Raw genomic sequence first — 10,613 nt, 5'->3', positions numbered from 1 at the left:
GACGATTCTGGGCTAGAAGACTTCCACATCCAAGCATTATTGGTGTTTTGCTTGCCAATGGAAACCGTGCATACGAAGACAAGAAGCGTTACGTGCAGATATGGCGTACATTTTACCTACTATTGAAATGCGGTCTCCTAACCCGCAGCGTGCATACGCCGAGGTTCTCGGCGCAACGTTTGGAACCAGCGGGTGCACGGTGCTGGCATGACATGATTGATCTGCAGCTACGGCTCGGATTCGCATCAATATTGACAGGACAGAATCCTCCGACTTTCTAGTTTTTGATGTTACTGTCCATCCTGCCGTGGAAGCTCTTCTGATCTTTCTCCCTTCCTTCATGATTCTGTCTTCTTTTTCTTTTCCGGCTTCCTTCCGCTTGATCGGCGGCTTGGCGCTTTCCAGAACGAACCCCTTGATCCGCTAGCCCGAAGGTTCCCCTCTCGCTCTGTGTAACACACATACACACACACCACGCAAGATCAACCCCGACTAGCTTGCTCATGATGGCGGCCCAGACGGGCGACCCGCACTCGCACATCGTGATTCCCATTTCCGACGCCCCACCCGCCACGTTCTTCGACGAGACGCAATGGCGGGTCCTGTACTCCCTCATGGACACGGTGATACCATCCCTCGCCGCAGCAAGCGACGACGATGGTGACCACAGCGAGAAGAGTCCCGCCCATGACCGCCAGACCGTCCCCAAGGACATCCTGGAGGCGCACTACCAAAAGCTCCAGGCCCGCCTGCCCAACCCGCCCAGCCGCGAGGCCTTCGCCGCCTACCTAGCCGAGCGGCCGTCGGCGATCCAGGACTTCCGGGACCACCTGACCCGGACCCTCGCGACGCTCTCGCCGGCGGCGCGGGGCCAGCTGGGGACGGTGCTCTACCTGCTCGGGACCAAGGTCGGCAGCTACCCGCTCACGGGCCACGCCCGGCCCTTCTACGCGCTGGCGGCCGGCGCGCGGGAGTCGGTGCTGCTGGGGTGGCGGCGCTCGTACCTCACGTCGCTCCGGGGGCTCGCCAAGTCGCTCGGCAGCATCGGGGCCAAGACGTGGGTCCAGACCAGCCCGCTGTTCCGGGAGCTGAGCGGGTACGTCGACGTGCCGGAGGACTACGAGGAGAAGAGGAGGGCCGCGGTTGCTGCCGAAGATAGGCCCCCGCCCGAATACGTATTCAAGCAGTTCGCAGCAGCTTCGACAAGTGACGGTGGCGAGGAGCCCGCGGTCGTGGAAACGGACGTCGTCATCGTGGGGTCCGGGTGCGGCGGCGGCGTCTGCGCGCGCGTCCTGGCCGAGGCGGGCCACCGCGTCCTCGTGGTGGAGAAGGGGTACTACTTCCCGCCGTCGCAGCTGCCGATGCGGTCCGACACGGCCGAGACGAACCTGTACCTGAACCGGGGCATCATCTCCACCGACGACAACTCCGTCTCGGCGGTCGCGGGGTCCGTCTGGGGCGGCGGCGGCAGCGTCAACTGGGGCGTCTCCCTGCAGACGCCCGACTACATACGGCAGGACTGGGCCTCGAACCGGGGTCTGGGCTTCTTCGGCACCTCCGAATTCCAGGCGAGCTTGGATAGGGTGTGCGGCTTCATGGGCGTGTCGGACGCGCACGTGCGGCAGAACCACCGGGGCCGGGCCCTGCTCGACGGCGCGGCCCGGCTGGGCTGGACGGCGAGGGTGACGCCGCACAACTCGGGCGGGCGCGACCACCACTGCGGGCACTGCCACCTCGGCTGCGGGTCGGGCGGGAAGCAGGGGCCGGCCGTCAGCTGGCTGCCGGCGGCGGCGCGGGCGGGGGCCGAGTTCGTCGAGGGTTTCGAGGTCGAGCGCGTCGAGTTTGCGGACTTTGCGGGCGGGAAGAGGGCGGCGGGCGTGAGGGGGAGGTGGACGTCGAGGGATGGGGAGGGGGGAATAGCGGGGCCCTCGGCGGGCGGACGGTGAGGGAGGTGGTGGTTCGGGCGAAGAGGGTTATTGTGGCGGGCGGGACTTTGTCGAGTCCGCTGCTACTAAAGAGGAGTGGGTTGGGGGTAAGTCTATCCTTGCCATAACTTCTCGTGGTTTGAGGTTAGATGTTGACATTTTCTGTTTGCAGAATCCGCAAATAGGACGGAACTTGTACTTGCATCCTGTCAATATGCTTGGGGCGTTTTGGAACGAGGACGTCAATCCTATGGACGGTAAGTTGCAACCCCCCCTTACCCCAAGGCTGTTGTGATTCACGGGCTGATTTCTTATGTGTTCACCCAGGCTGCGCCATCAGCAGCGTCTGTACCAGCCTCGAGAACCTGGACGGTGAAGGTCACGGTGTTAAGCTGGAGGGAACTTGTATGGTGGTACGTATTGATATCACCCCCTTTTCTGCCCTCGAAAGTCCGGTCTCTTACAGTAAACAGCCCTACCTCATCTACTCGTCGTTCCCCGCGGCCAGCGGCCTCGACTTCAAGCTCAAGGCGCTCCGGTTCCGCAACCTCAACACCTTCATCTGCATCCCGCGCGACCGCGACACGGGCCGCGTGTACCCGGACCCCCGCACGGGCCAGACGCGCATCGACTACACGCCGAGCGCCTTCGACCGGGCCCACGTGCTCGAGGGCCTCGTGGCGCTCGCGCGCATCTGCCGCGCCACGGGCGCCGAGGAGATCCAGCCGTTCCTGCCCGACGTGCCGTCGTTTGTGGCGTCGGTGCCGAGCTCGACCAAGGCGACGAGCAACGCGGTGTCCGATCGGGAGAAGGCGGAGGAGGACGAGCGGTTCGAGGCTTGGATTCGGCACGTGAGGAGGGTGGGGAATCCGGCGACGAGTCCCTGGGCTTGTGCGCATCAGATGGGGTCGTGCCGGATGAGTTCTCGGGAGGAGGATGGGGTCGTGGATCCGAGGGGCAAGGTCTGGGGGGTTACCGAGGGGTTGTACGTGGCGGATGCGAGTGTGTTGCCGAGCGCGACGGGGGTCAATCCGATGGTGACGACGATGGCGGTGGCGGATTGGATTGCGCGGGGGATTGCGCGGGATTTGGATGATTTACGGGGGACGAAATGATTGAATCAGATATGGTTTAGGGGTAATGAATTCGAACGTTCAGACAAGAGACAAATTTACTGTATGCCCAGTGTGGTATCATCATGATGCTTCGATCTCCAATGCATTTTGACGTTCTACGATTAAGCCGAGGAAATGCCATTATGGAACGAAGAGCACAGGCTCAGATTGCAGCGTTGACCACGGCGTTCATTTGCTATATTGTGCTGTCTGTTGGTGAACCTGTTCGCCAAGATTACAGTGTCTCAAAGCGGGTAGATCGTTGTCTTGTCATACCCCGAATAGGAGAACGAGAATGATGGGATCCGATAGCCCGGTTATGGATCCTATCTATGCATGTAATCGAGAACATAATCTTGACACCATTGATTCGGGGCGGGGAGCAGATGGGTAAGGTCCATATCGCTCTGTGCCCAAATCCGCAGCAGTGTAGTAGATTCAGGATCAGAGCACCAGGACGTACATATTTGCCTAACCATCTCACACATCCTTTTTGGCCATGTCCAAATCTTGTATCTACTCTATCTTCCAAACTCTTCCTTGGACTATGGAGTATATATTGTGATCATCAGGTAGAGTTTGATCGGCACTCGTTTGGCTACAGAAGAGGATATCATAGTTGATCGTAACGTTGGGTAGAATAATTAACGGTAGATAGGCATTGCGGCCGCACCGGTCTTGTACATAACCACTGGCATATGCGTATTTAAGATTGCCACTCGTGCAAAGGAGGTTATATAAGGATAGTTTTGTATTTCACAGAGGGTGCATTACCCCAATGTATGTCTTGAAATCTCGGGGGGAACCTGTCTGTGCAACGAACGTGGCTCAATTCCCTTCGTCTGAGACATCTATTTACGAACCAATCACAAATCCCGATTGCGCGGGGCTGTCCGAATTGGATATACGTGCAGCTTGGGCTAGCAAGTGCCTGCAGTAGAACCCATTTGCATCTACCGAGACAGGTCCTGGGAGTAGAGGGAGCGACGAGACAAATACAGGGGAAGTTCGTCCGGGCCACAGTTGGTGAGAGACTTTGTTTTCAGTGTTCTCAAGGTCCAAGAACAGAAACTAATGAAAGCGCCAAGTAAACTGCTCAGACCAGACAAGCGTCTATCCCCCGGCGGTGGTTATATAAGATGCCAGACCAACGCCATCAGCAGTACTTTGAACTATTCTCACCCATCCTCATCCATCCCAGTCATCCTTCCTGAACCTCTTGAACTTCCGTATCCTTGATATCACGTTATTCTCAATCATGCACCCCTCAAACTTCCTCGTTGGCGCTCTCTTGAGCAGTGCAGCCGTTCTGGCCGCACCTACCCCAGGAAAGGACGTCAACACGCAGTAAGCAATCACATACACATACCGCTACTCTGCAGGACGAGCAACAGACTGACACCCAGATGCAGAGTCGAGTACGAGGTGGACGTTGATCTGGTCAATGCCATTTACCAGATGGCCTACAATGCGAAGGATCCCCACAGCGAGTACCCTGCCAGCGAAGGGTCAGTCCCCCCCCCCCCCCCTCCACCAAGATGATGCATCCCTACGGCGGTCATCCTAACAAGACCAAAGAAGTACCAGCAAGACGTACAAATCCGAGAAGCGCGATGCTGGAGGTCTGGAAAAGCGACGAAACCCTCTAGCCACCGTGGGCAAGGTTGTCGTAGGCGTGGCTGCCGCCCCTGTGGTCATCACGTAAGTAAATCCGAAGGAGGTGTGCGCAGTGTGGGAGCGCCTTTAACTGATTGCTGGAAATGACAGGGTTGGAGCCCTGGCTTCGCTTCTGAGACTGGTGGGGAGGGTGTAGGACCGCTAGATGCATGTATAACCACCTAGAGTTGTTCCGGGGTTGGACCTGCGGACCATGGAAAGAGGCACCACCGTGGGGCTTCAATAATCCTTAATGTGTACCATATTGTAATAATATATTACGATTTCATGTAAACATTGAATGCGAAGAATGTGTACATTCATTCTACGGTCTTGAAACTCTGCTCCGTTATACTGAAACGAACCTTGCTATTAGCCTATAAACCCGCTGGTGAGTACTCGTTCTATGTAGAAACGGACGTTTGAATATAACACATTTGGTGACCCGCTTTCCCTGAACGGCCGCTCCGGAGCTTTCCCAGGTAGCCAGCCACCTGCGGAGGCCTCCACTTATCTGCGCAGCATCGGTGACGTATGTAGCGGTCGTAGTATTCGATAAGTATTGGGCATCCCCACTGGCGACAGCCCGGAAACCAGATTACAAACAGAAGGACACGAAAGAAAGAATGGTGGCTTTGAGGAGCTCGTATTGTGCAATCGTCTTCGTCAGGGTGAGACATTGGTCTTTTCCTGAAAACCTAGGCGGTTTCGTGATTGAAGGGATATATGCTTTAGCTATTTCTGGCTCAAGGGATGTCGAGATATCGTCTGTTGACTTCAATAATGCGAATCTGGCCTCAAATCCAGGAACGCATAAAATGCCAGCACGGTTCCAACACCTTGAAACCGTGCACGGTATCAGGGTGGGAAGCAAAGTACCCAGGCCATCTACTTGGTATACAGGTCCAAACTTGACAACACGCTTATTAGTTTCTTTAATATGGCATCCACGCCGATGATTATGCTTGGAAACCATGCAAGAAACAACAACAACTCGCTACCAAGCCCCGTTCCAGAACGACTAAAGCACTCACTTTTCGAAGCAGCAAGAACCGGCAACGCCGATTCCCTAGAGTCCGGTCTCCGACAACATGAAGAAGCAATCCACGTCACGAATGCCGAGGATGGATTCACATTGCTACATGCCGCTACCAACGCGGGGCAGCGGTACATCGTGAACCTCCTCGTCAAGAACAAGGCCGACCTAAATGCTGTCAGCCGGGCGGGATACACGGCGCTGATGTTGGCGACGGCGGGACACCGTCCTTATATCATGGCGGATCTCATCGAGGCCGGGGCCAGTCCTGACGGGAATCCCCGACGCCTACAGTCTCAGGGCTGCCTGCACATTGCAGCCACTCATGATGATCAGGGGGATATGGGCCCGCTCCATATGCTTCTGATACGGGGTGCCGATGTCAACGTCAAAGACGCAGAGGGACGCACTCCCTTGCATGTGGCAATCAGGAATGAGAGGCTTCAGGCCGCGAAGGCTCTCGTGGCGTTTGGAGTCGACCCCAAAATCGCCGACAAGCAGGGGAAAACGGCGCACGACTACGCCAGCGAGATGCCAGAGCAGACTAGCGCCAATTGGACGACCATCTTCAAGAATTGGGGGAAGCCGAGAAAGCAACGTAGCGTTAGAAGGTCCTTCGAGCAAATGACGTCTCTGAGGCGCAACTGGCGAGGCCAGTTTCGGGGCATGAGCTTTGGCGGTCTGCTGGGCTCCCCCAATGGTCAGTTCGACTGGATCTACGTGCTCTCGCGAGTAAGCGGCCTGGAACTCTCCCGGTCCGCCTACGACAGCGCGGCGGACCGCCCCGGGGAGCCGCGCGAGTTTTGCCAAGACTGGAGGCCCGGCCTGAGGTCGCACAACGCGTTGCTAAAGTACGCGCTATCGATCCCCATCGACTCCATCGCCAACAGAGGAGACCTCCTCCTCGACCACCTGCTTCACCGGTACAGTCATGGACTCGGCCTGGCGTCGCACAAAGTCCTGGGGCGGCTGCTCCAGCTCGGCGCGAACCCCAACGCGGTGCTTCCTATACGGGAGCACGCCAGGTTCCGCCCCACGCCTCTGGACGACAGCTTCCTGGTGCTACATGGGCATGGGTTCACGCCCCTGCACGTGGCGGTGTCGCGGGCCGTGCGGAGCGGGACGGTCGAGCTGCTGCTCGACCATGGCGCCGACGTGGAAGCGCGCACCGACGAGGGCCTGACGCCGTTTCTCCTGGCCGCCCAGCGGGGTAGCCACGCCGATTGCGAGGTGTTGGTGGAGCGGGGTGCGGACGTAGATGCTCGCGCGCATGACGGCCGGGATGTATACGATATCCTTCGGGGTCCGTCAGTGGGCTTTCGGATGTGGCCGGACAGCATGAGTGGGAGGAGGAAGATCGAGGCCTATCTCAAGAAACGGCAACCTTGAAGGTAGAGTCGGTGGACGGACTTGGATGGACACTGATAGCGGCACATTCAAGGTGAAAGTGAATCTGATGGTAGCTAGCAGTCTCAGAAAGAACAATTCCTCTTCGTATTGAAAATCCGAATGTGTTACTCTGACAAAGGAGTTTACAGCAAGAAGCTTGGTAATCCTTAGTAATCCGGTGCAGTCCTCGATCGGACGATTGATGGCGTCGCTTCGCCTGGACGGAATAAGGGACAGCAGGGATGGGAGGTTACAAAGACAGAGCATTAGGGAGGATCGCAGCTGCCCCTCGCCCGATCGAGGTGCAAACTTACCATATGGAATGATCCCGGTGGAGGTCCAGGTGAGGGTCGACTATGGTGTCGCATTGCCCGAACCTGCATCCTACCGTACCACCCCGCCAGAGCATCTCGCCGTGGGCCATCGGAGGAGGTCGGCTTTTTTTTTTAAATGCCCTCAACTTCCCAACCAGCTGTTGGACTACCCCGAGTTCTGAACTGCCCGTATTCCATCTACTCCTGGATCGTCCAGGTGTGATTCACTCTGCCAGCTTTGAACACCGCCCGCCTCTAACATCGATTTACCCGAGACCAACACGGGGTCGAGGGGGGAGAGGGGCCACAGGAAGATCGACAGGGTCGGGATGACCCCGACTCCCGCCCCACCATCGTCAAGCTGGTTGTGCCTCCCAATATACCCCACCCTTGATCTCACTTGTCAAGAAGCTTGGTCCGCCAAAGTGGGCAGCAGACAGCAAACAAGGTTTCCCGCCTTGACCCTATCCCCAGCCTCCGCTGTTAAACGGCGGTCCGATATGATGCCACCACCAACCCCTGATCAATGTCCTGACAAATCTGCACGCGTTCCGTTCGGGGATCCAACCAAGGCGAACGCACGCGCATGAGCCGTCGCGTTGAAAACGGGGTCCAACTCCGAGGCGGGGGTGACAACCAGACGGCGAGGCCTTCCCGATACGGGACTTACGGGAAGTGATGCCACGAATCAGGGTGCCGCGCATGAACCGCAGCCCGGCATTGGTGCGTTGCATTCGGCATTCAAGCCCAGGTGGGCGGGCTGGCTGGCATGCAGGATGGCCTGTTGATTGATAATACGAGAAAATGCGAACCTGCACCTGTCTATAAAAGATGCCAAATGGCCCCGTCCTTTGCTTGTGTAATTATTGCAATCCATCCTCCTCCTCCTCCTCCTCACCACCAACCGACGTCAAATCCATCTCATCTAATACCTCGCTTCCACCGTCCAAACATCGCCGCCCAACATGCAGTTCAGCCTTAGCACCCTCTTCGCCGCCCTGGCCATGGCCTCGATGGCCGCGGCCCAGAACGGCCTGTGCATCGAGAAGGGCGCCGCCGCCTGCTCCGGCGAGTACCCCCAGGAGTGCTCGACTGCCAGCGGGACCGGCGTCATCTTCACGGCCTGCTGCCTGGCCACCGTCGACTGCTGATAGCCGTATTATATTCCCGGCTGCTTACACGGTGAGTGAATGTCGTGGTCTTACCCAGTCCCCTGCTTTTCTGACAGTCTTTTTTTTTTTCCGGTTCCCCCAGTGCCGGCCCATCTTGTCCAACATTGCTCCATAACAACCTGTTTCCATTTGACGACGTCGTGGTTTGTAGTACTGCGGTTGGGGTGCTCTTCGCACAACAGACGCGACTTTGGAAGTGGTATTTGGGACGGAAAGTTCGGCGGGTATTATGAATAATTGATATATTATGACTACTTAAATGTACATATTCCGCTACGAAAAGGTTCAACTGTTGAACTGATGTGCACATTGGCTGACTGGACACCCTCCTTTTGTTCCAACTTCTGGGATTTCTCTACGTAGGCGTGTACGATAGAGTATGAGGAGAGGCTTTAGATTCGGACCTCAAATACATAGCACAATCTAGTATACGGCTACTTGCATCACGTGTGCATGGGTCATTCCTGCTTCAGTGAATGCGACGGCTGCTGTCGTTCGGCCACCAGCTGCGGCTCAAGGTCGCCGAGACAACCGTCTGCCTCGCTATCTAGGGAATAAAAGCGTCCGACTCCCGCCCGCCCCACCACCGCCAAGCTTGTCGTGCCCGTTATGCCCCACCGCTGATCGAACTTATTAAGAATCTTGGTCGGATAACAAGGTTTCCCGCACCCTATCTTCCTAAGCAAAAGGCTAAACTGTACTAATTTAAGAGTTTATATTTATATATAAAGTATTAATATTAATATTATCGATCGATAAAGTTTAAAATTATCTAATTAATTTTATATAATATCCTTTCTCTCTTCCTCCCCCCCTCCCCCCTCCTTTCCTTTATTTCCTTTCCCTTTTAAGTATTACTATATATAGCTTCGGCTTAATTCGTTACCGCTTCGATTTACTCGTTAACGTTATTATTAAACTTATTAATTAACGTTTAAAATTAAGTATTTCGTTAAATATTATTAAGGAAAAAGGTTTAAATTAAACTTTAAATATTTTTTTATTTATTTTAAAATTCGTTAAATTATTCGATTTATTTTGTAAAGAAAGCTTTTTTATTAAAATTCCGTATTTTTTTAAAAAAAAAAGGTAGTCGACTTTATACGTTTTATAGAAAATTATTTTAATTAAAGGTTTATTTTTTTTAATATTTCTTATATATTTTCGAAATCGCGGGTATTTTTTTAAAGCTTTATAATATTAAAATAAATAATTTTATATTAATCGTTTTTTATTTTTTTAAATAATTTTTAATATATCCGGCGTAGATTATTTTCGGAAATTTTCATCGTTATAATAAATAAGAGTAATAAATATTTTTCAATATTAAATAGTTATATAATAAATATTATATATATAATTATATTAAATAGAAAACTTTTAAATAATCGATAGAGGAAGTAAGGATAACTTTTTATATATAATTTGTTAAATTATTACGATTGGAAATAAAATTAGAATTAAAAAGGAAATTTTATAATTACTAACCGTTATTAAGCTTTTATCGATTTATAAAAGTTATAATTATTAAAATATTTTTAAAAATTTTAAAAATATTAAATATAATACTTTATTTTTAAATTTATTATTTTTAAAGTAATTTATTCTTTATAAATCTTTTATTTCTACCGGGGAACCTTAGTACGAATCGAAAAAAAAAAGAAAGAAGAAGTTTCCCGCACCCTGCCCCTGGCAGCCTTGCATTGTACATATAATGCTCCGTATAAGGACTCCGTTCCGGGATCTAACCAAGGCAACGCATGTGCGCGCATGAGCCGTAGCTTCAAAAAAAGGGGCCAACTCCGGCGCGGGGTGACAGCCGGGCGGGGCGGCTTACCCGTTACGGGAAATGATGCCATGCCACGCATTACTTGTAGCCACAGCCCGGCATCGGTGCGTTGCATTCGGCATTCGAGCCTAGGTGGGCAGGCTGGCGTGCAGAACAGACAGCCTTCATAGTACGAGCAGCATGAAGATGAATCCGTCTTTAAAAGACGTCAACTTCG

The 10,613-nt window shown here is 53.5% G+C and overlaps 3 protein-coding genes across 3 annotated transcripts; all 3 read left to right on the top strand.

Annotated features, from left to right (window-relative positions):
- Positions 1 to 506: 506 nt before the first annotated feature.
- PG985_014703 (uncharacterized protein) lies at positions 507 to 3,339 on the top strand (the record flags this gene model as incomplete). Its single annotated transcript, XM_066834469.1, has 6 exons — positions 507 to 1,877; positions 1,921 to 2,032; positions 2,111 to 2,182; positions 2,253 to 2,338; positions 2,399 to 2,776; positions 3,112 to 3,339. The coding sequence occupies 6 exons, from the start codon at positions 507 to 509 to the stop codon at positions 3,337 to 3,339; spliced, it is 2,247 nt and encodes a 748-aa protein (XP_066679209.1).
- Positions 3,340 to 5,636: 2,297 nt separating this feature from the next.
- PG985_014702 (uncharacterized protein) lies at positions 5,637 to 7,121 on the top strand (the record flags this gene model as incomplete). Its single annotated transcript, XM_066834468.1, has 1 exon — positions 5,637 to 7,121. One exon carries the CDS (start codon positions 5,637 to 5,639, stop codon positions 7,119 to 7,121), a length of 1,485 nt encoding a protein of 494 aa, XP_066679208.1.
- A 1,279-nt stretch (positions 7,122 to 8,400) lies between these two features.
- Positions 8,401 to 8,586, top strand: PG985_014701 (uncharacterized protein; the record flags this gene model as incomplete). The annotated part of the gene is made up of 1 exon (XM_066834467.1): positions 8,401 to 8,586. The coding sequence occupies one exon, from the start codon at positions 8,401 to 8,403 to the stop codon at positions 8,584 to 8,586; it is 186 nt and encodes a 61-aa protein (XP_066679207.1).
- Between the last annotated feature and the right edge of the window lie 2,027 nt (positions 8,587 to 10,613).

The sequence above is a fragment of the Apiospora marii genome, assembly GCF_038362585.1.
Source record: "Apiospora marii strain CBS 49790 chromosome Unknown utg000011l_segment0_segment0, whole genome shotgun sequence".
NCBI lineage: Eukaryota > Fungi > Ascomycota > Sordariomycetes > Amphisphaeriales > Apiosporaceae > Apiospora > Apiospora marii.
This window is presented reverse-complemented; position numbering and strand designations above follow the sequence as displayed.